Source organism: Phoca vitulina, unplaced genomic scaffold, assembly GCF_004348235.1.
Source record: "Phoca vitulina isolate PV1807 unplaced genomic scaffold, GSC_HSeal_1.0 scaffold6, whole genome shotgun sequence".
Lineage (NCBI taxonomy): Eukaryota > Metazoa > Chordata > Mammalia > Carnivora > Phocidae > Phoca > Phoca vitulina.
The window spans coordinates 36689314-36714335 of NW_022589709.1; the positions used below are offsets into that span (position 1 = coordinate 36689314).

The following is a 25022-nucleotide window of genomic DNA, read 5'->3' on the forward strand; positions in this document are numbered from 1 at the left end:
GTCAGAGAATGAGCGGAAGTTTTGAACGTGAACTACTCCATAGAAAAATCATAGGAGATAGTTGATCACTAAACATTTGGAGTTGCAGTCATGTCTATGTATTTGAAGGAAATAATTTGGAGAACAGTTCAAATACTAGGTAAGAGCAATTATTATAACTATATTTCTTTATCACTAATACCTAAACTTCAACTCAGCTTCACTATCATTTTAGCTAAACTTTTCAGGTCTGTTGGTTAGGAAACATATATGCTACTATATAAATATATATAAATATACTTAAATATATAAATAAATATATATACACACATGTATATGTGTGTATGTTTCTGTGTATATTATGTGTGTTATATATTATGGTATATATAATGCATTACATATACATATATAATATATGTATATTATATAATTATCCTTATTAGCAGTGGTTATGTTCTATAAAGTCACTGAGAATGCTGAGTTAGTGAGTATTGAATCATTACTCCTGGGGATTTACAGGGTTAGGTTCCTACAAGCGTCTGGTCACAATGTTTTCATCAATCAACCAATATATAATCTTGCTTTATGAACTGAACGTCTCTATTTAAAGACACCTTATTTAATATACATTGTTGATTCACTAACATTGAACTCACAGCCAACGGCACTATAATTCATGCCTGAACGAAGCTTGTCTAACACATTTATTTTCTCCGTAAGACACATCACAGTCTTCTTAGGAACACTAGTGCTTAGTGCTTATGTACACTAGACGACGCTTCAGCACTACACTTGGGGGCCATTTCAAACAGTGATATCGCAAAAAACAAAACAAAACAAAACAAAAATGTGAAAAACATGGCACTAAATAGTCTGCGAAAAGGACACTTGTTTACAGTGTGAGAACAGAAACAAGAAGGTAAAGCATGGCCTTATTTGACCTTAGTTAGGAATGCATGTTAGGCAACTCCAGTTTTTCACCACTCTGCACATGTGCGTATCTGTAAATGACCACAAAAAGCACCCTGAGTATTGATTTTGGGGGTTACAAATAAATTTCAGTAAGTAGGCGAATTCACAAATATGGAATCTCTAAGTAAGAGGATTGACTATATATAGTAAAGGATTTGTTAAAAGGATTTGACCTGGGATTTGACCAGAGCTAGTGAAGCAGGCTTTGTAAGAATGCTGGAGCTTGGAACTACCGAGCAGACGTTTGTTAGGGGGAGATGGATGAATGAATTACACCCCGTGAACATGGACTGGAGCCCGTGAGGATGGACTTAAACTCATGTCAGTTCTTTTTGCTTCTGTCCTTGGTGGTGTGGATGTCCTGTAGAAGCCAGTGTCCTTTGTCATGGAGTTAACCACACACATACCTGGCCCAGGAGTCAGAGATGCTGAGGGGGAATTCAGGGGATGGTGGGACAGGTGCATTCCTGACCACTGCCTCATGCCACAAGGTGAGCTAGCAGATAAACAGCGTGCATGAGCTAGAAATAGCTACTGCTTTACTTTAGCCCTCCACATGTCCCACAGAAATTTCCTTTATGTATCATCCTAATCAGAAACATGGCTTGAAAAAGAATTCTGGGAAATATAGTTCAACCTAGGCCAACTGACACATTACAGAGCCTACACAGTTCACCCCTTCTCAACTTGGCAGTTACATACATCGCCTTAAACCAAACTTAGTCTACAAATAAAGACATTAATGAAGTCAGGCTTCTACCTCATGTGATACAATTATCCCATGTACAAATGAAAACACACTAACCCTTTCCTCAGAAAAGGATACAAAGCAGGCGCCTGGGTGGCTCAGTCGGTTAAGCGGATGCCTTCAGCTGGGGTCATCCCGGGGTCCTGGGATCGAGCCCCACATCGGGCTCCCTGCTCCGTGGGGAGCCTGCTTCTCCCTCTGCCTCTGCCTGCCTCTCTCTCTCTGTCTCTCATGAATAAATAAAGAAAACCTGTAAAAAGAAAAAACGGATACAAAGCCCCTTTATTGTTCTTGGCTTATGTCCATTCCTCTCACCTTTTGTATCCTGTAATTTGAATACTGAGAGATAAAGCTAATTACTTGTTGATACATATTACATGAGATGATAAAGAAATAAGAGAGGAGAGGAAAACAAAAATAATTTAATATATATATTCAAATCAAAATAAGGAAGAAATACCCATAGCTATTACATTGCTCATTTTTGTAACTGGCCATGTAGTTGTAGCTGGTATTTGTAACTACCTTCATTCTATATTCCCTTTGTTCTTAACAAGCACCTCAACTGGTCATAGTTCTTGCCTGGTAGGCTGACCCATACTTTCATTCCTAAAGCAGTTGGGCCATTAGCTATCCTTCCTGAGTTAGAGTAGGTTGTAGTTTTCTATTGACATTAATCACAGGAAGTACTAACAGGTGTCCTCGATGATTTCCTGCATTGCAGACACACTCCTCTTTATCCCCATTGTGTAGTAGCAACTCAATTATCCCTTAGTTATCAGGATCAATCACACCAGCCAATATAGTAACACTATTCCATTCCTAGTTAATTCAGTGGTATAAGGAGCCCAAAGTGGCAAGATGACAGTCTCAGTTTTGAGCTCAATGGAATCATTGTTGTGTCACTTAATAGAAGCCTTCCTCCCTATGGAACTAAGACCTTTAGATCAACAGAGCCTAAAATCATAGGAATGGGAGGCAACAGTTTTGTTAGTAGGTCACTGAGAGTAGTAAGAAGAGAAGCCAGTCCCATTTCCAACCCTCCATTCCCAGACCTGGGAGAAATATCACATGTATTAAATGCTGATTTAGGGTACATACAACACCCTGGAGTACATTATCTCAGCCCCACAGGGTGTTGTCACCTAAGCAGACACCATAACTGAGTCTTCAGAAAGTTACTTCACCACTTTATGAAGCCCGCTGCTTAAGGATAATGGGGAATATGGTAAGACCAGTGAATGTTGGCAGACCTCAGGCTCTTTCTCATCCTCTCACTTGCTCTCTCTGATGGAAGTTAGCTCTGTGCTGGGTGAGGTGCTCTGTGCAAAGGCCCACGTGGCAAGGAACTGGTGTCTCTGATCAAGAGTCAGTGAGTACCTGAGGCCTGTCCACAGCCCCGTGCGTGACCTTGGAAGAGGATCTTCTCCCAGATCAGCCTTGAGAAACTGCAACCCCAGCCAACACCTTGATGATGGTGAGACCCTAAGCCAGTCACTTAGTTAAGCCACACTCAGATTCCTAACCCAGAGGATGTGCGAGTGCTAAGTGTGTATTGTTTTAAGCTGCCCGGCTTGGGGGTTATTTATTCCATGGCAGTAAATAAGTAATACAGCAGGTTTAAATGTGAACTCTTTTAGTTGCTGAAGCCTAAGTAGAAACGACCTTAACTTTTTTGAGGCTAAAGTCTTGTAAGGCTCACCTTTGCCCTGATACCTGAGGATTTAAGAGCAACTTTCTAAAAAGGCACTAAAAAGTTCATCGAAGACGATTCATTCCTAGCCTAGTTCTCTGACTGCCTCATTAGACTTTGCTGTACATTGTATCAGAGACAAGATATTAAGTTTCTTCTTTATCACATTTGATCACTATATCAATTGATCACTAAGTCTTCTCACTCTGCAGCTCTTCACTGACCAGTTTTTCTTAGGACAGAATTTGCTACTCCCTGCAACCTTCTATTCCCTGTGGGTTTTTATTCCAACAAATTTGGCTTAAATAGGAAGGGGATTTCACATACACTCCCCAGCATATATCCATTTGTTTCTCATATATGTATTGATCACTTATATTATGTCCCAGGTACTACCCTGGAAGTTGGGGACGTAGCAGTGAATAGTAGCTTCTCATGACTATCTTTTTTTCCAAAAAAATTTAAAGAAAAAAAGAACTGTTACCTGGACCTTTACTAGTGGTAGGTTCCTCCCTTTGAACCTGGCGTCATTAGGTTGCATCAAATGAGAAAAGAGTTTGGGGCAGCACCGCCAGCATTTTCCATATAAAAACTCAACAGTTTTTCAATCAAAATCAGTGATCTCTCACAAAGAGTTCTTTAAAAATGTTGAATAAGGGGTATGGCATCAAAATGGGATTTTGAAAATTAATTTAATAAATGGATAAAAGAGAGGAGCAAGGAGCTGGAGGCAGCAGACTCAGCAGGCTGTGATGATGAAGCAAGTATATGGGGTGGATGGTGTGAACTGGACTGGTGGCAGTGGGAATGGAGAGGAAAGGGGAGTGAAGAGAAATGGGACTCAGGAAGAATTTGCACTCCCTGACGGCCAGTAGATTGGACATGGAGGCTAAGGCGACATGGAGGCTAATGCAAAGGGAAAAAACAAGCTGGAGTGAAAAGTAACTGGGATTATTAAAACATTACCAGAAATATTAGGGGGCCTGGAGGGGGAAACCAGTTAAGGGCGAGAGAGGAGGAAACTGTTCTTTGACCTATTTAATTGAGGTGATGGCAGGAAGTTCAAATGGAAATAACCAAAGCATGGTGTGAAATAACTTTGAAACATCTATAATTCTCTGAGCACAAGTTAGTGATGGATATCCAGACTCTATGTTCAATTTAGTGAGGCCTTTTTTTCCAGCTTTCTAATTTATAACGTTTTTCTTAAGCTATGATCTGCTTTTATTGTTTGACTAAAGTCTCATGGTCGTAGCAGTGAAATTGCCTATAAAAATACATACTCATTTAATAGTGTATTTTTCTTTCATTACTAAATATGTTCCCCTTTATTAAAAAAATAGATCTGTTGCTCATAATAGCTTAATTTTATCAATGTTATTTATCTATGAATATATATATTTTAAAAACAGGTACAATAAAATTTTTAAATTATATTTAAAATATCATTGATAATTATTATCAGGGCAGTCGTGTCATTTTTATTTTTCTTTTAAAAGCAGATGTAATATTTGACAACTCCACACTTAGGAGTTGGCAGTTGTACCCTATACTTAAAATCTGACTTTTTAATTATCTTAACATATAGTGAATGGTGGGTATTTGAGGGACCTTGAATCCCTGTCAGGTGACTATTTGCCCCGCTTCATTCTGTTGATGGTGTTTCCTACCAGTAAAATCAACCCGTTAAAAACACTGTTATTCAAAGAATTAGGTAATAGGTTAGTAGGACCTATGTTTATTGTATAGCCCACATTCTGTGTTGTTTGTATGTTGGTTATAAAATGGCAACAGCAAATATCTGCCTCAGTTACCTTGTAGAAATGTTATGAGAACAGTTTTTGTACTATCTGAAGGCCATTTTGAGTTCATCAGAAAGAAAGCATTGTAAAAGCCTAATGTGGTACTGTATATTCTCACTAATCATTTCAGAATTTAGGGCTATCATTTATTTTAGAACTATTATTTTAATTGTATGGGAATGAAAAAGCATTTGCAGACACAATGCCCCTTCCATTTCCCTGTTTCTATTTTTAAGCAACAAATAACTTCGTTTTTCATACTTTCCTCTGTTCTCTGTGACACTGATAAGGGTCACAAAATATTACACGGAAACCAGAGACACAGAGAGAAAATACAGTGAAGAAAGCAAAAGGAAAACTAATAGTAGGAAGAAAAATGCAAAGTGGGACATAGAAGTATAGATGCAATAAAGCTAAAAGAGGCATGGGGTAGCAGTAAGGATGAAATTAGAAATGATCTTGTGTGGCGTGCTCCTCCTCAAAAATAGCTAATATAATTTTTGGCTGTGCATGAGGAGGCATTCCCCCAGGGTGAAAGGAAAGCGAAACATAAATGTTTGAAAACAGAGAAGGTTACAGAGCACTGCTGTCTTCTGACTTCTTAAAAGTCTGGACACAGCTTGCTTTGGCTGGCACGTGACTAACAGGCTGCTCTTTGCCAGATTTTTCTATCTGAGGCTAGTTTTGGGTAAGTACTACTGCTAAGGCTCGTATCCTTTCAACCCCCTCCAAATGTGCTCCTTACATGCCTCTCTGGGTGTGTGTGTCCAGTCTGCATGTATTCATTCAACAAGAATTTACCGTGGACTAGACGTTGTGCCAGGTGCCAGGGACATAGCAATGAATTACAACAGATAAAGGTCCTTTATGGAGCTTACGTTCTAGGAGGGGAGACAAATAATGAACAAGGTAAATAAGGAAAGTTTACGATTGTGGGAACTGGTAGGAGAAATAGAAAGCAGGAAGAGAAGACCTGAAATATGTGGAGGGGAGGATTTGCATTTTTAGAGGAGTGGCCACGGAGGGCCTCGCTGAGATTACATTTCTGGGACATTCTTTCTAGTCCTGATCTCCTGCCACCTCCCACTAATAAAGACAATACTTGCCCATCTGACTTTAGAGATCTTTCCTCAACTCCAGGCTACCTGCTGAGCTCTGAGAGCTGCACCCTTATTCCCTCCCAGCAGTCTCTTGTTCTGGGGCCTTGAAAACCTTGCCTTATGGTCAGATCCATTTTACGAGTCCTGCAGGATTTATGGTAACCATAAAGCATAGATGACAAGCAAGTTATTAAGGTATTCCACTCTTCCTTGAGCTACCCATATAGAAAAATATAACATATATATGGTGCCCTGGGGTTCACAGACAAGGTTGTTTATGTCCAGAGGTGAAGGGACAGAGCTACCCCTGGCTGACCTGAAGGGTAAAGGGATCAATATGTTGACACACCTGTGACCACTTTGCACCAGGCACACAGGATGGAACGCTCTGCCTCCTCATAGCTTTATTTTGCCTTCTACCATGAAGGAACTATCTGAACCTAGATTCACTAAATCTGTGTAGTCTAGAGGTGTGGTGCCTGTCAACTTATTTCCTGCCAGAACTTGTATCCATCTCACTTTTCCTTGTCCTTGTCACAGCTTGAGACAGGCTTTTCTCTAATATTTCACTTTAGCTAGAAAACTTGATGTAAATCTGGGCACCTCAAAATTGGAAAGATAACAGCAGAAGTGTTAAAAAGAAGAAGAAGAAAAAGAAAAAGGAAAACAGAGAACATACGTGTCTTAGGGGTGAAGAATTAAACTTGAAAACTTACAATATTTAGATGACCTCATCTTGGTTTGGATGTAGAAGGGGGCTGTTGATAACATGTACCTCTCAAGCCCCACTTCCCCACCAGAACAGAAAGTGGAAAATTAGTAATTTCTAGGTGAATTTGAATTGTAGACAACCTGCTAACATAACCCTAATTTTACTTAGCTTAACCAGTGCAGATTAACTATTTACACTGACTGAACTACTAAATATTTGCCAAGTATTTACTTCGATTTATTGCCGAAAATATATCTTGAGGAAATGACACTAAGGAGTTATATCTCTTCTTTGTTAGTGAATAATCACTTGCTTCTAAAGATAGCAATGAGAAATCAACAGTAATTGCTTCTAGATGTGGTGTCATTCAGAATGTGTAGACAAGCTGAGTTGTCTAATATGCTTTTAGACACAGCTCAAATTAATTAGGTAATTGAAAATCTATAGTTCGCCTTTGTAAACAGATCTTAAACTCAAGGCATATTAGCATATATGATACTGTACCACTTTTTCACTGCATGGACTGCTCAAGAACTACAGCATTCCTCTTTCCATTCAAAGGTTATATATTCTAATCCTTTAAGTGATGCTTTCATTAACTAAGTAGCACTTTTCAGGCAGTTCTTGTTCATTACTGTAGAATTGGCCTTGTAGCTGTTACTCCTCAGTTTCCCTGTTCATTGTTCTGTGCTACCTTACAATTACTAGTTAATGTAAGGGGTGAGTATTCTAAAAGTTGACCACCAGAAATTCTTGTGTTTTCAGTGAGTCACTCATTCTAATTAGCTAGAATCAGGAACTCTGGGGAAATAACTGATTAAAGAATCGTTTAAAATAATCTATTTAACTATATATTTATGTAGATCACCAATATTTACCTTGATTATATATACTTAATCAGATCCAATATTTTCCTCTGATTTTGATTCTTTCAGTTTTCCAGTAATTACAGTGAATATAACTAGTTTCACTTCAGAAATCTCACTTTAAAAAAAAATTAAAAATAGCCACCATGTTTTTTACAGCTTTCTGAACCAATTTGTGAAAAATCCTTTGAAGAATTTGGCACTAAAGGTGGCAACTCTCCTTTTACTGAGATAACTCTTCCCTTTAAAGATAAAAAATAAAATTATTTTTGGAATACTTTGGGGTAAATAATCAAATAATATGAATTTGTATTTCTACTTGAAAATTACACATTATGAGTTAATTTGCAAGAGTTATTACTTTTACTATCCCTATAGCAGTGTCTCGTGGCTTTTAATGCTATGTCCCTAATTGTTGGAAAAGTAATTTGGGGAGTAGTGGTCCCTAAGACAGAAATGTTCATCCTTTTTACTATATATTAAATATTGATCTGCCTTCCTACGGCTGTCTGTGCTTCACTTGTCCTCTATTTCTCCTTCCCTCTGTCAGTTCGGTCTGGGTCACTGCTCTTGATGGTTCTCTCTGTGTCTGTATATTGACCTCTGGCTCTCTGTCTCTCATCTGGTTTAGTCTCTATGTATGACTCTTTTCTTACAGTTTTTGTCTCCTGTGTCTCCCTGGCTTCCCCAGTATGCCCCACCTGGAGACTCGTCTGCTCGCCCGTAGTATCACATCTCCCCCAGCCCACAGTCTCTGCCTGCCCCTGGCTGGCCTGAGTGGTTTGCCTGGGTCCACTGCCCTCCACTGCTCTTTCACTGTGTGATATGTGCCTCCCTCAAGCCACACGGTCTCTGCTCCTACCCATGCTTTCCGTCTGCTTCCATCTGCACCCTCCTTGTCAGCTCTGTTGTCAGAGACGGACATCAAGTCACCAGTAACAAATCTGTCTGCTGGCAAAATTACCCCGAAAACATTACTCTTCAGAAGAACTCTATTGCTTTCTAAAAGTGATTCGGAGGGCGCCTGGGTGGCTCAGTTGGTTAAGCGACTGCCTTCGGCTCAGGTCATGATCCCAGGGTCCTGAGAGTGAGCCCTGTGTCGGGTTCCCAGCTCAGTGGAGAGCCTGCTTCTCCCTCTGACCCTCCCACCTCTCATGCTCTCTCTCTCTATCTCATTCTCTCTCTCAAATAAATAAATAAAATCTTTAAAAAAAAAAAAAAAAAGTGATTCGGAACCTCTAAAATAAATATTCTTTGGTACCAAGATGAAAATTCAAAGTGAACATTAGGTACCATAAACAGGCCAAATATTTTCTGTTTATAAAATCCCAAATTGTAAATAAATAAATAAATATAAAAATAAAATCCCAAGTTGTTCTCAAGTGCTTGAAAAGCAGGGATAATATTTTTTAAAGTTTTTGTTTCATCATATTTTTAAAAATTTCTAAAATACTGTAAAAGTTACTTTTTGAAAATCTGGGCAAAAAAACAGAAGCATGATTTTAAGCTTTGTGTAGCAATGATTTCATAAATGAGACTTTTGTAAGAGACCCTAAATTAAAAATTTCTAATAACCACCTAAAATCAGTGTTGGCTTAGAGATCCTTTTATTTTTAGCAAATGTTTCAGGTATTTTTAAAAAGCAATATGAATAATTTCAGATTTTCACTTCTATTTCCTTTTAATAAATTGCCTTCAAAGAAATTTAGGATCTTCTTTCTATTTTAATTTTGTGGCAAAGTAGCCATACCTTTCCTGCTTAGTTTCCAGAGGAAAAGTGATTAAGCTTTTAAAAAGAAATTATTGATTTAAGGCCACACATACAAGTGATTAAATATAACCAATTTTGGGGCACCTGGGTGGCTCAGTCATTAGGCATCTGCCTTCGGCTTGGGTCATGATCCCAGGGCCCTGAGATCGAGCCCCACAACACTGGGCTCCCTGCTCGGTGGGAAGCCTGCTTCTCCCTCTCCCACTCCCCCTGCTTGTGTTCCTGCTCTTGCTGTGTCTCTCTCTGTCAAATAATAAAATCTTTAAAAAATAATAAAATAGGGGTGCCTGGGTGGCTCAGATGGTTGGGCGTCTGCCTTCAGCTCAGGTCATGATCCCCGGGTCCTGGGATTGAGCCCCACATCGGGCTCCTGGCTCAGCGGGGAGCCTGCTTCTCCCTCTCCCTCTGTCTCTCCCCCTGCTCATGCTCTCTCTCTCTCTCTCTGTATATTAATAAATAAATATAACCAATATTTGGGAAACATTAGTGGGAAATAGCGGGAAAGCTACTTGTGGAACTAGATGATACGTGGTTTGAATTTTATAGTGAAAAGTATAGTCTTCCATAACCTTCGTAGTGTAGACTTTTGTAGTGCTGGTGTTATGAAAGAACAGTCTCTCAGAGTTACTTGGTTTTGCTTTTCTTCAGAAACAATATCAAACATATAAAATCAGCATTTGTGGTAAAACTTACATTTTAGAAAACCCAAATTTAGTTATTTTTACCAATTAATTCATTAATAATTTTAATTAATTTGTTTCCTCTAAAATTAGAGCCTAACTTCATGTCTTTCCACAAACTTGAGTTATTCTTGGTTCTTTAGAGGCAAGGAACTAACTGTAAATATTTGTTCCTTAATTCCACAAAGACTTATTGAGCACTTAATATGTACTAGGCACTAGTCTACACTCTAACAGTATGAAGATTGCTAGATATGACTCTTGCCCCTCGAGGAGCTCATGGTCTCCTAGCAAAAAGTCTTCTGCTTGTTGCAAAGATTCTCTTTGTTCATAAACAGAGGATTATCACTGAAATAGGTAGGGTGGGGAGGAAAGTTAAGGATATATGGTGAACTCCTTCAGGACCCAAGAGTAACTCTTAGTTCACTGACATCCTCTATTGACTGGTATCCCACTGCTATCTAAGAGTTAGTGCATCTTCTGAAATTATCCACCTTCCTTCCATGCTAGTATGAGACCCTGACTTTTCACTTCAGGTACATGTTTCAAATGAATATGTTGTCATTTCAAACTCTTTAATGGTAGTAAGTCACCATTTATGAGGAAAAGCTTTGGATTTATCATGACTATGGGTAGTTTATAATAGTCTCCCAAATATGTAGGAGAATTAATTCTATAATATGATCAGATGAAGATCTACAATCACCCTGCCTATAAAATGGCGATAATGCTAGTACCATCTCACTGGGTTATGGTCAGAATTAAGTGAAATAATCCATATAGGACTGTTAAAATTGTACCTGGAATATAGTTAGGACTCAATAAATATAGGCAGTCTTCACTTTGTATGGTCCCAAATACCAAAATTTCGGTTACCATAATTTAGTTAAGTAACACCAAATACACCCCAAAAACAAAGTTCAAGTTTCAGTTACCACAATGTATTAACTGTGAATAATTGCATTAAGTACAAATCTCTACGTAAATAACAGAGGCACATCATGACAGCGGCCAATCACATCACTTCTTTCAAAATCTTTCACTGACCAATCACTGCATATCTGTTAGCCAGTTCAGGCACAGACAGCACTTTCTTCCATTTAATAAAAATGGATGATCAGAAGAGAGACTTGGCCAACAAAGATGAAAATGCAGCAAAGAAACGGAATGCTGGAAGTAAAATTGTAAAGTGCTTGTGACGAAAAAGATGATGTCCCGGAGGAAGTGACGCTAGCCAAAAACACTTCGCATGAAATGAACTCTCAGAGATGTTTCACGACATTGGAAGTGCGAAGGATAAATGTTGGAAGCTGATCCAAACTTAGGAGCATGAAAATTAGCCAAGGCAGAGAAAAGATTTGCTTGAACTGTATCATAAGTTATATGAAGGGAAGGCAAGCACTATTCTAACTACTTTAGTAGGTTTTTTACAAAGAAATAAAACATTTTAATTCTCAATGTTTCTAATGTTTTAAATTACAGTGTACTAAATATAATTGGTTTTACCTTTTTTTAATTCCTCTACTCATTTTTTGTAGGCAGTAGGAGGATTTTTAATGTTTTGACAAAAAAAAAAAATTTAAAGGTCATCAGACAACCATAGTTTTCCCCATTGATTATCATGATCACTTTACATGGTTTCAACTTGTACGGTCATTTTTATAATATTTTACACCGTGCAAAGCAAGGACTTCCTATAGTTATTATTATTAGAAATTATTTTATCCAGCAAATCAAGTACTATAGCTTTAGAGAAATTGCTCATTGCTTTTCCAATATTTGAGAATTAAAAACTTTCATTTCTCTCCTGCGTCTGTCTTTGTGTTTTCTAGACTAAGTCCTGATTCTAGTCATGTCTCATCACAGGGTTAACTTTTAGAGCCTCCCAGTGCATCTTCTACAGAAATACAGTATTTAGCCTCGGTTTGCCTGCTCTTCAATCAACCTCATTTCTTCATTCTTCTAAATCTACTAAAATTCCATGCTGACCCTTTCCCTTTCATTCTTCCTGCTAATGTTCTGTTCTTCCACGCTCTCCCTGAAAGACTATCGGTTTTTAATACATTGTCTTCCTTTCAAAATGACACCTGCCCTAGAACATATCCTTATGAGAAACTTCTTTAAATTCATTGGTTTCTTCCTTATGTTTCATCTACATTTCTGTCAATCATAAAAAAACAAATGTCTTTCTTGAATTTAAATTATTACAAGAAATTCGATGTAAGCAAAATGTAAAATTCTAGCTGGAAGTTAACCAAGTTAACACTTGGAAATGATGCCATTATTAAAAATAAATGCTGTGCATTTTCACTATATACCTTTATATACTTCTGGAACCATGTGAATGTGTAGTTGAACATTCAAAAAGATAGTTAAATTTTCATTAATACGTAATGATAATTGAAATCTTGCTTTCAGTTCTCCATTCATAGCTGCTTTGACATAATTGCTTTCTAGAGTTCTGAGGCTCTCAGCAGGTGAAACCGTCATCTGCCTGATATTATCTGCACACGCATAGGGGCTACTGAGAGCTTCATTGAACTCTAGACAAATAAATGTGGATTTGGGCATGAGTCTTTCGCTCAGAAGAGAGGCTGATAGTCTGGTTGGTTCTCTTTAAGACCTTTGGAATCATTGTGAGGTGACTTTCAAGAGGATTCACTTTAATAACCTGACTTATTACCCCAGTGTGTAAAGCCAAGGACTTTGTCAGGTTTAAAATGTTAAAAGGAGGGGTGCCTGGGTGGCTCAGTTGGTTAGGCGTTTGCCTTCGGCTAGGGTCATGATCCCAGGGTCCTGGGATTGGGTCCCACATCGGGCTCCTTGCTAAGCAGGGGGCCTTCTTCTCCATCTGCCTGCCACTCCCCCTGCTGTGCTTGCTCTCTCTCTCTAACAAATAAATAAAATCTTTAAAAAAAAAAATGCTAAAAGGCGGGGTGCCTGGGTGGCTTAGTCTGTTAAGCATCCAACTCGATCTCGGCTCAGGTCATGATCTCAGGGTCCTGGGATCAAGCCCTGCATCAGACTCCTTGCTCAGCAGGGAGTCTGCTTAAGATTCTTTCCCTCTCCCTCCTCCCCTTCCGTGTGCTGTCTCTCTCTCAAATAAATCTTTAAAAAGATAAAGTAATAAAATGCTAAAAGGAGTTTTTAATTTATATAATTGGAACGTAAAATCTTAAGTCTGGTACTACCTTTGCAATTTTCCGTGGTCATTATTGCATGTCATGTTACTAAATATAAGTGTTCATTTTTCCCAAAAAGGTATGAATGTCTCTATTTGCCTTACTTTAGCTCATAGTTTCTTAAGGAGATTCCAGGGAAATTCACAGAGGCCCCAAATTTGTGATGGTATTGGCACCAAGATCAATTAATTTGATATCTCTTTAACAAAGTAATAATTCTCACAGCACCTGAAGGAGTTATCTCCTGTAAACAGAAATTCTATTCTACTCCTCATTTACTTCTCTGAGGCCATGTCACCTCCTGGATTACTGGTTTCATTGGTCATAAGCTGTCATTTCCGTTAGGTGTATTTTACTGTGCAGTATAATGGAAAATTTTTCATTAAACAAGTTGTGTATCTCCTGCTCTAAAGTGTAAGCAGAGTACAAATTTGAATGTAGAAGACAGTGGCTGGAATAATCAATGCAAGAACATCCTTAAAGCTTTCCTTGTGTAACAAGGGCAAACTCAGCTAAAAAGTTTGTTTAAATCCTGCTTGACATAACAAGAACCTTTACACTTTATCTAGCTGGGACTATCTGTGAATATACCTGACTCATCACCAGAGTGCCTTTCAACTCAGCCCTGTTCAGCTCAATTGCTCTTCCTGCCTTATGCAGACATTTAAAATTCTTTGAGGCTTCTGGTGAAGGCTGTGGAGTTTTTATATTTAATATTATTTTATAGCACGGGAAGTTCATAGTTCATGAATACCACAGCTCCACAAAATATAGTGAAGGCTTTTTCCCTGAATACACAAAATCTCTTTGTAGTCTGGCTATGTGGTTGTGTTATATTCATGTCATGAGCTTTTATTTCTAAATAGGAATTATATCACAGCAGCATCATTATTTTTTTAAATAAAAGAAGTAACACCAAAAAAGTCCTTCTCAATCTGAAAAGAAATTCTATGTTGGCAGCTCTACCACATTCTAGTTTTTCTCTACATGTTTTAGAAGAGTAAAGAGCATCTCACATTACTGTTATTCACCAAGAGCTGTCCTTTCATCCTGTTCTTGTCCTCTGTTCTCTCCTATACAGAACAGTGCTATTAGCTATTTTGTGAATTTATTTCATAGAGCAGTAAGTGATTTTTTTGTAGTGACTACATTGATCTGGTTAACTTTTTCTATGTTATTACAATTTCAGTGTTCTTCATCTATGTCCTTTACCTTCAGGTACCCTTTTTCTTAATTGCTTGACTTATCTTAGATATCTCACTTTGTCTTACACAGTTTTCTACTTAAAACACAGATTAACAGTTTAATCATTTTAGTGCATTTTGAGGTAGTTTTCTGTGAACTAAATTGTCGTAAAGTGTGGTGCTGATTCTCTCCCTGGAAGTGAGAGGCATCTTTTCTTACTATATTCAGCTGCCATAGTTCTCCTGGATGCTTGACTTGACTTCCTAGACCCAGAGAGAAACTTCCCAGTGCCTGGTGTATGGATCTTGTGTCCTGCCTTTGCCTTTTGTCTTGCTCCTTGACTAATGTGGTTCTTGGGGACCTACACCTGCCCTTCAGGTGACAGTGCCTTTACACCCTGATGCCGGACCAGTGCTAAGTTATTAGGACATCTGCGGAGTGGGGAAAAACATGAAATTAGCACCATCTAGTCTACCTTGCCCTCTCTGCCTGACTTGTACATCATTCTTAGATCTTCTGGTCTACTCTGTTGATTTAATTACATGCAAAAAAAGCTTGCTTTGCTTTGTTTTTGGAGCCTCTGCTGGAGAAATGAACTTCCTCATATATTCTCAAACAAAGCCCTCTCCTCTGTCTGGAGCATGAGCAGCTTTGAAAGAGATGCATTTGGAGAGATGAGGAAGCAAGGATCACCTTCCTAGCCAATAAGATAACTGGTCAACAGGATGGTGTGAGTCAAAGCCAGATCTCCTTCACATCCAGGTGTTTTTATGCGCATACCATACTGAGAATACTGTGTATAGCTCATGCGTTAGCACATCATTTGGCCCATGAGTACAAAATAAATGTGTACCTCTGTAATGTCCATAGGAGGTTTCATCTCTCCTAGGTGGAGGAGCTAAGACATGAAGCTCCAGCTAACTGTTTAAGACAACCGATTTATGTGAGTGGAAACTCAGTAAGTTCAGGGCCGAGGGAGAGCACTGTGGTCCCTAGTGTATGGGCAAAAGCTTCCAAAGAGATGAAACTTGAAGCAAACCCTACAAGAATGTTTATAATTAACTTCGCCTCCACTATTTCCTGCTTCTTACCATTAGTGGATCTTGGCAGCTGGTTTTGCCGTCTTAGAATAGAGAATACTTATGGAGAGCCTAATAATATAAACCCTGATGCATTTCTGCTTGAAAGTTCACTTCTCTGAATTCCAAAGATCCTAATAATAGAAAACTGTTAACTTCTCTTTGAGCAAGTGTAGCTGTCCTGTTCTCCTGACAGTTTTTCTTCTTCCCCATTTAGATTATAAATACATGGGAGCCTGGGACCATGTGTTTCTTATCCTTACTTTGTAATTCCCTATGGATAAGACTGGCCCGCTTCGTACATTGTAATCTAATCGCTCACTAAGAGGTCTCTGTATTTGCTGAAGGTGATGGATTAGCCTTTTGAGCGCCCCAGCCCCAGCAGTGCTGGTTGTCTTGGGCATTCCCAGCACCTGCCTTCTTCTGATCTCTATTTCTCTTCCAACCAACTATGCTGCTGCTTTTTTTTGCTATCACCCCATTTCCGTAGCATATTAAATATACTTTTAAGGAGATGTCAAGACTTCCCTTAAGAATATGGGCTTTTATTTGTGACAGCACATAGGCATTAACAGGAGATAGGCATGTTGGCAGATGAAATCTGACCAAGTACAGAGAAAGCCTTAATTGAGAGCACCCAAGTTAATTTTAAACCCCCCCAAGTTAACATAGCTTTACTTTTTTAGTTTAGTAAATGTGTTTAGCTACTGTTTTAACTCAGTTAATATAATCTTTCCTCAAATTCAGTTGAATTCACTTTTTTCCAATTCACTAAAAATATTTGTATTCAGCTATTGTTTTTAGACAACTAATGAACCTTTTCTCTGTGGTTCTCTTTTGCAAATGGACTGGTTTCAATATGTGGGCTTTAATAATGTAATTGCTCTCTTTTATTCTTCTTTGCGATCCACCTTTCATTCTGTTTGGCAGACACTGGTTGCTTTGTAGTTTTGAAAAAAAAATACATATAAGTATACCTGGAAAGAATAGATATCAGCAAAATAATTCTTAAGTGAAATTTTGTATATTGTAAACTGTTTTTCATAGACTATCATCTTGAAACCTACTTCAAAGCAAATATGGAAGTCTTCTCATCATTAATGCTGCACATATTCATTCATTTAACATCAAACAAATATTGATTAACTTCCTACTCTGTGCCAGATAAAGTTCCAGGTGGTGAGGATCTAGCATTGAACCAGACAGACAAGAACCTTGCTCGTTGCCAGCACACGTTCTAGCCAGGGCCACAGTAGAGATGCAGACAACAGTCACATACACAGCCTGTCCAGATAGCAACTGACTTCCCGATTCTTTTTCCCTTTACCATTGCTTCAAAGCCACATCTACAACCTTGTTACCTGTAGTGTTGTGTTGAATCTAGTCTCACAGTGCTACTACCTCCATCTAGTAAGAGCTGTTTAAGGGCCTTGTTCTAGTACAGGAGAGAAAGAATGGAGAGGCTTCTGACAGGGTCAAATTTCTTGTTAAGCTGAAACTAAACATGCTGTACTTTCAGAATTGTAAAGGTGAGAATTCATTCACTCATTCAGCAAACATTTATTTTTTTAAAAGATTTTATTTATTTATTTGACAGAGAGAGACACAGCGAGGGAGGGGACACAAGCAGGGGGAGAGGGAGAGGGAGAAGCAGGCTTCCCGCCGAGCAGGGAGCCCGATACGGGGCTCGATTCCAGGGCCCTGAGATCATGACCTGAGCCGAAGGCAGACGCTTAATGGCTGAGCCACCCAGGCGCCCTCAGCAAACATTTACTGAACAGTATATCAATCAGGGTTTTATTATGTTCCAAGCTTTATAGCACCTACATGCCCTTAAGTACATCATACTCTAGATGGAGGGAGAGAGACATAAAATAAATAATTGCTGATAAATGTTACAATTAAAACATATACCAAGTACAAGGAGAGCACCACAGAAGTAGGAACTAACTCTGCCTGGGGTAGGGATATGGGAGTCTGATACTGGTAAACCAGGTATTGAAGGAAGCATCTTCAATGGGGAACAGCAGGTGGGGCCCATTCTGAGACCTGTCTCCAGAGGGGGAGAAGGATGAAACACATAGGTCTCTGTTGTTTGTGGAGAGTAGACCAGAAAGCTGAGGTGGGATGCAGAGCAAACAACTGGAAGGGTTGGGAGTGGGGGAGGGAACGGGACATGAATTAATCAAGAAAGCCCCAATGAGAGAGTACAATCTGGCAAAGCAAGGGGGTTGGGGGTTGAAGCTGATAGTAAACTGATGGACACTAGAAGAAATTTAGGCAGGGATGCTTAGGTTTCTTAAGGCACAGGAACTGAAGATGTGCAAAGGGAGGTTATTGGCAGTATTGTGACCACAATGATAGCAGTGAGGGGACAGTTAATGAACTGAGGGGTAGTCCCAGCAATACCTGGCGTAATAGATGTTCAATAAATATTTGTGAAGCCAGAAGGGGCTGTTCCTCCACAGATAATGTGGAGGAAAGGGATGAGATACCAGAGTTCTGAAGACCTCTTAGTAAATGCCTAGGTTCCCCTCTGGGAGAGGATCCCAGAACCCTTAGAAGTACAAAGCCCACTCCTTTAATCCTGGAGACCCAAGGGATTACCCGGAAGTCTACCAGATTTCCCCACCACTGCACACTCCTGGCCTGTTTCTCTCACCTGCACCTCCATCTCTGCCCACTGGGGGGTGGGGCTCGAGGGCAAGGCTGGTGGCTGCTCTGAAGCCTCGAGAGCCATCAGTTCCTACCAGACTCCCTGCTCGGGTGTGGTCTTACCCCATGGCCGGACACAGGCCCTCAAACTTCTCCCCACTGCCAGGCAGTGGTAGGGGCGGGCCCACAGGGCCAATGCCTGTGCGGGTTGACGCTCCGCTCTGGTTGAGTGCCCAGGCGGCTCCCCGCATGCTGATGGTCCGGCCAGGGATCGGGCCGGGGGCCAGCCCAGGCCCTGAGGGGTGGAAGGTGCCCCTGGGTCCACCGCCGTACAAATTCTACAGCGGGATGGCACCCCGCAGGCCCAGGGTCGGAGCTGGCGAGGCTGGGCCCCGTTTCCGGAGCCCCTCGGAGGGCGCCTTCCCGAGGCCCTACATCATCCTGCGGTGCACCCCGAGTTTGGCGCTGCCAGAGGATGTCTCGGCCATAGAGAAAGAGATGGAGCAGCTGGCCAAGGAGCTGAGGCAAAAGAGGATGGCCCTGGGGTACTCGCAGGCCGACGTGGGGATCGCCTTGGGGGCTCTTTTTGGAAAGGTGCTTAGTCAGACAACCATCTGCCGCTTCGAGTCCCAGCAGCTCAGCCTTACCAACATGTGGAAGTTGCGACCACTGCTGAAAATGTGGCTGGAGGAAGTGGACACCAAGAACTTTCTGGGCTTATGCAAAATGGAGATGATCCTGCGGCAGGCTCGGAAGCAGAGACGGGCGAGCAGGGAGAGTCGCATCCAAAACAATCTGGAGCAACTCTTCTTGCAGTGCCCGAAGCCCACACCCCAGCAGATCAGCTGCATCGCTGGGCAGCTCCGACTGCAGAAGGAACTGGTCCGAGTTTGGTTCTATAACCGGAGCAAGATGGGTGGTCAGCCAGACATTGATTTCTGCCCACCGGAGGAAGTGGGGGCAGCCGGGCCTCCTTTCCCAGGGGGACCGGTGTGCTTTCCCCCGGCATCGGGGCTCCATTTTGAGTCCCCCCACTACAAAGAGCCCTACTTTATACCCATGTACTCCCCTACCCCTTTCCCTGTGGCAGGGACCCCCCTCTCTGCCCCAGCCACTGCTCAGGGCCACCCCAGGCTTTCAAACTGAGGGGCCCTGCCCTTCTGGGGAGGGTTGAATGGGGAAATGGGTTCCTAAGGTTCATTTCAGGGTTGTTAACATTAAGGGCTCCATTCACTGTCTAAAGAAGTTAAGAATACCTAAGGGATGAGTTGGGAGTTGTTTAGGAAATTTGGGGGAGGGAAGTTGAAGTTTATTAACTCCATTGTTTTTACCTAGCATTGGTTTTAAGGTACATTACAATACATATATGGTTTTGGATATTTTGTTTCTCTCTCTTTTTTTAATTAATCAGAAATTAATTGTGTCTGTTATTCCTTGTGGTTATCAGTAAACATAGGGATTTTTTTCTTATAAACACGATATTGAGTGAAAAACTCTAGTCACAGAAGATGATTTCAGTATACCATTTTTTATCAAAAACCAGCAGAACTTTATGTAAATATAAACACGGGTTCCAAGATAATAGTAACCTCTGGGGAGAGGTTTGAGGTTGGGATAGGGCAGGAGTACATAAAACCTACCCAGAGCCCTTGCTAAAACACAGGAGTTTTCTTGTTCTCCTCCCTTTCTTGAAAGATGCATTTCTTTTCTAATTCACCTTCTCATTGAGAGTGCTCAGCTTCCAGTGGAGGTCTCAGTCCAGCTCTCCACCCTATGGAATCCCACTAGTTATCTCCTAACTGCCACAGTCATTGTATTTGGAACCCCTTTGTTACTGAGGTCGGCATGCTGGACAGCGCTAGCTCAGCCCCAGCTCCAGCTTACTTCTCTGGTTTTCAGCTCTGTTTGGTTTACTACCTGGGGATGTTACTTTCTTTTGAACCCAGATATGCTACTTAGAGAATATCTGCAATGGTTGAGTCAACATTCCCTGGTGGCTTGTGTGATGGTTCATCCTATATCACTTTTCCAATCACTTCTATGAAATTGGTCTTTTCTAGTTTTCTACTTCTACATTGGTAAATTTTGGTCATCATATACTAAACAGAAATCGTTTTTCTGTGTTTGTACCTCTGCTGCCATAAACCTGCATGTAATATTTATTGCTTTATAATTCCATCACTAAATATTATATCTGAGTTTATGTCTTCTATTTAATTACTATTCCTGTCAATTTTTTCTTTCTCTACTTTTTTTCCCTTAATCAGTTTTTACAAAGAATTTATCTATAGATATTTACAAAGAACAAGTCTTTTTAAAAATTTTTATCTTATTTACTGCTCTTTTTATTTTCTAATTGGTTAACTTCTAGCTTTTATTTTTAATAATTGCTTTTTTCTAGTTTTCTCTGGTTTCTTCCAATGTGTATTTTTCCTTCTTGTCAGTGTTCAAAGATAAAACACTGACAGTACACATAGGTTCATGAAAATGGAGATAAACTTCACTTACTTATAGATTCAATAGGTGACTAATCACTCACTCATGGACTGTCCCACTAAAAGTCACATAGCACCAGTCCCATTTCTTCCTTTTCCCATACAGCCCTTCTGGACAGCCTTGAAAGGGAGATGTTTCTGCAGAGGGCCAGGTGGTATTTAACGACAGGATGAACCGTTGTGGTTGTGTCAACATTTGGCTCCTAAAAGCTGTGAGGAGGCTCTGACCCAGGCTGCTTCTCGAATTCTGCAGCCCCTGTGTATTTGGAGAGATGGTAATGGGCTCTCCATCTCAGGGAATGGCTCCGAGGGTCTACCGCAGCACCTGCACAGCTGCAGCATTCACACAGCTGCCGCGCCTCGGCTTAGGCAAACACCACTGTGTGTCACTGATCAGCCCTCACATAATTCAAAATGAGATTTTTCCATCACTGCTCCCCTTGACTTGACTATGAAGAGAGAAAAGGCTGGACCACGGGGCAATTTTGACATTTAAAGAATTCCATATTTTTCAAAGATTTAAGATTCTGAGTAGAAACCTCAATAATAAAATCCTTCAAAACTGAGAAGGAGCTGTCCTTTGAGTTGGGAGAAAACCAACAGTGTGGTGTCAGTGCTGAACAGGTTCAAATATACAGAAATCAAGTAACATAAAATCAAGTGAGATCTACCACATCAGTAACAAAGGTACCCGTGGCACCGTTAGTGAGAACCAGTCTCCGTGGAGTAGTTGGTAGAGGCAGATGTCAAACAACAGTCCAGAGGCTTCCTACTTGCCAGGTTTCCCCCTAACTTCAATTAAAAACACAGATTCCAACCACTCAAGATCTTCACCATCATTCTGAAATATTCGTTAACAAATGTTTCCTTTAATCTCGTGTTTTCTTAAGACAAGGCAAGTATTCTTAACCTGATGATGCCGAACCCCTTTAGAGCACAGGCAGAATAGTGTGTTTGTACATATGTGCATCTTTAAAGATGGTGATGATAGCTTTTATCACTTTCTCAAAGGAGACATGACTCTTGGTAGATCTACAGTTTCAGAATTTTAGAAACACATTCCCTTTGGCCACCTCACTTTCAAGAGTTTCCCTTGACCCAGTACTGGCCTAACAAGTAATTTGTGGTTTTCTTTGAATCTGTATTTTCTGGATATCTCTAGCTCAGCATAGAAGAGAGGACCTGAATCACTTCTTATATAAGTCTTTCAAATTCAGAATAAATGTTGTATTAATTATTGCCTTTATTGTTCTGATACTTTTATCAATCCTTGACACTTTAATTAATTCCTATCATAAAGAACAATTTCTCTGTTCCCAGAATCTTTCCTATCTATTGTCTAAGAAGACATGAAGTGTTAGGATATGCTCCCTTATTCCAAAACATTATCTTGCTCTTGAAATAGCATCTAAATATTTTCTATAATTTCACATTTTTGATGTATACATACATACATCTTTGTTTATTATACTAAAACTGTGTCATGGGATTTATTTTTCAGTATAGCCACTTTTGTTTATAGCTTTCTTCCAGAAAACGTCTTGCTTACTAAACAGTATTAGTTTGCTTGGCAGAACCTGTTCACGATGAATTTTTTTAGAGTACAAAATTGTATTATCAGTGTAAAACAGTGTTTTGAAAGTGAAAACTGCAGTGCCATTCCAATAAAATCCTAGTGGAATATGAGAGCTATTACTTGACAAAGTGATTGTAAACTGAAAGAATAAAACTTAGGAAAGTAAGAAAATTTTGAAGAAAAGAGTTAGGGTGGCCTTGTCCTACCAACTGTTATGAAACTACAATAATTTCAACAGTATGGTGGTGCTTATGGACAAAAATAACAGAAACGAGTATTTGGCTATTCCATTTTGTGGGAATGTGAGTTGGTGCAATCTTCATGAAAGGCTATTGGTTAATTCATATGGGAAGTTTTTAAAATGTGATTTTTCTTTGGCCAATCATTCAACTTTATTGGATTTTTATAAGAAAATAATTGTGTGTGCAAAATTTAGCAGTAAGGGTGGTCATTACAGCATTTTTTTAAACAACAAAAAGTTGTTAAAACTAAATGTTCAACAAAAGGAAAGTAAATAAAAAGGAACACCATATATGGTAAAAAATTGTGTTATGGAGCTACAGTTTTGACAAAGGTCAGAATAGATTATTGAGTGAGGCAAAAGAGTTTCTTAAGCTTTATGATACTTCTTATTTTTTTAAGGAAAAAGGTATGTTACATATACAAATCTATATATAAATATGTATCATTGGTGATTTTTATAAAATTGTTTTGCTATATATATATTACACAGTAAACATATTTAAGAAAAACTTCTAAAGGAAGGTGCTAGGAAATCTAGGGTTCCTAAAAATATTCATCCTTCTAGTCTTTTTATCTCTAAAATTGTAATTTTTCATTGTAAAGCAATATTTTGGAATAATAAATTTGACCTTTTCATTTTTAGTCAGATTTGTAGTTTCTTTAAAAAGAAAGGCAGTTCTCTAAACAGAGGAGTATTGGGATATATCATTTAGGGAGACACTGCTAAAAATTAGGTTTGTTTTTTTTTTTAAATCAGATGCCCATTAATGTTAAAGAGCTGTAGTGTAGCTCAGTGAGTGAGGACACCTGCCATATGTCTGTTTTCCTGCACAACATGGTAACTTACAATTACAGTCAGTGTGTTTATATACCTCAGTGGTGTTAACCCATATTTAGAATATAATATAAACCCAAATCATTTTCATGTTTCTGAATGTTTACTTTTCAATTTTAAAAGCCATTTGAAAATATCGAAATCCTGGTTTTATCACAGTAGAATCCTCCCTACTTATCATATTTGAAGAAACCGAACAGATATAAATGAGATCTATAGATTTCTAGGTTTGAAGGCAGGGGCAGTTCTTGTGATTACAGCCCCAGCCAGTTGAAAGATGAACTGTCATGAAATGAATCTACCCCATTATCCAGTAAAATCCTTAAAACAAAGCATTAGCATTATCATGGTTGCACCAGTGAAGAGAAGCATTACAAGAAGCTGTTGAAGAGACCGTATGGTTTACCTACAGGGCTGTCTTCAGAAAACAGTGCAGCACTTCGGTCTGTTGGGCTGCTGCCCTGCCACCTCACTTTCAGCTGGGAACCCTGCTGTGAATTCTGCTAAAGGCAAAATTAGCTACTTTGGCATTGAACTTGGGCTTCTTAGGCTTTCATCCCCCAGTTTCCAACAAAATGATGAAGTACAAACCAACTTCACTTAATACTCTTGACTCTTCTACTGCCTACCTGCCAAAGACCGGGGTTGGAAAAGGAAAAACGGAGGCCTTCCTGAGAATTCACTACATTTTGGATTCAATATTCACTTCTAACACTGCTCAACCTGTTAAATCACATCTTCTCCAAAAGAGTAACTGCACTGTTTAATAATTCGTCTTCTTCTTCCTCCCAGGATGTGTGGTGTAGACCTTCTTTTAGATCTTGGTGCAATGGCCAGGGCAATATATAAGATGCTTTAAGTTGATTTCTTATCTTAGAATGGATGATAATGTTCCTGGAACAGCTGTAAAACTTTGAATACTATTGACTGCGTAGTGGGCAAATCTTAATATATACCTTTTTATTGAAAGACAGTTTGTTTCAGTATACCATTTATTAGTTGGCTAGGGTTGCCATAACAAGAACTCCACCTTGGGGAGCTTAAAGAACAGAAATTTATTTTTTTCATCATTCTGGAGGCCAGAAGGCTGGATCAAGATGTGGGCAAAGTTGGTTCCTTCTGAGGGCTCTGAGGGAAGGATGTGTATCAGGCTTTATAGATGGCTGCCTTCTCCCTGTGTCTTCTCATTATCTCCCTTGTGTACATATCTGTGTCCAGATTTCCTCTTCTTATAAAGACACCAATCACTGGATTATGGGCCTACCCTAATAACCTCATTTTAACTTAATTATATCACTGTAAATATCTCCAAATAAGGTCACAGTCTAGGGTACTGCAGATTAGGACTTCACTGTATGAATTTTTGTGGGGAAACAATTCAGCTCGTAGCACCAGCCCAATTAAAATTTCATCTGGATTTAATTATTCATTAACATATTCATTCAGCAA

General features: G+C 39.5%; 2 protein-coding genes across 6 annotated transcripts in view; both read left to right on the top strand.

Annotated features, from left to right (window-relative positions):
• FAM172A (family with sequence similarity 172 member A) overlaps positions 1-25022 on the top strand; it is a 410254-nt gene that overhangs the window by 268990 nt on the left and 116242 nt on the right. The window contains exon 11 of one of the 5 annotated variants that reach the window (XM_032404004.1): positions 1319-1818. The exons of the other annotated variants lie outside the window; for them this stretch is intronic. Coding sequence (XP_032259895.1) covers positions 1319-1383 — 65 coding nt within the window. The 3' untranslated portion in view covers positions 1384-1818. Of the gene's footprint in view, positions 1-1318; positions 1819-25022 lie in introns of those variants that run through there. 5 annotated transcript variants of the gene reach the window in all.
• Positions 17538-20679, top strand: POU5F2 (POU domain class 5, transcription factor 2). The gene has a single exon (XM_032404007.1). It carries the CDS (start codon positions 18551-18553, stop codon positions 19568-19570), a length of 1020 nt encoding a protein of 339 aa, XP_032259898.1. The 5' UTR covers positions 17538-18550; the 3' UTR covers positions 19571-20679.

Excerpts from the sequence above, each read along its gene's own strand:
- POU5F2 (XM_032404007.1), top strand. The coding sequence starts at position 18,551 with ATGGCCGGACACAGGCCCTCAAACTTCTCCCCACTGCCAGGCAGTGGT.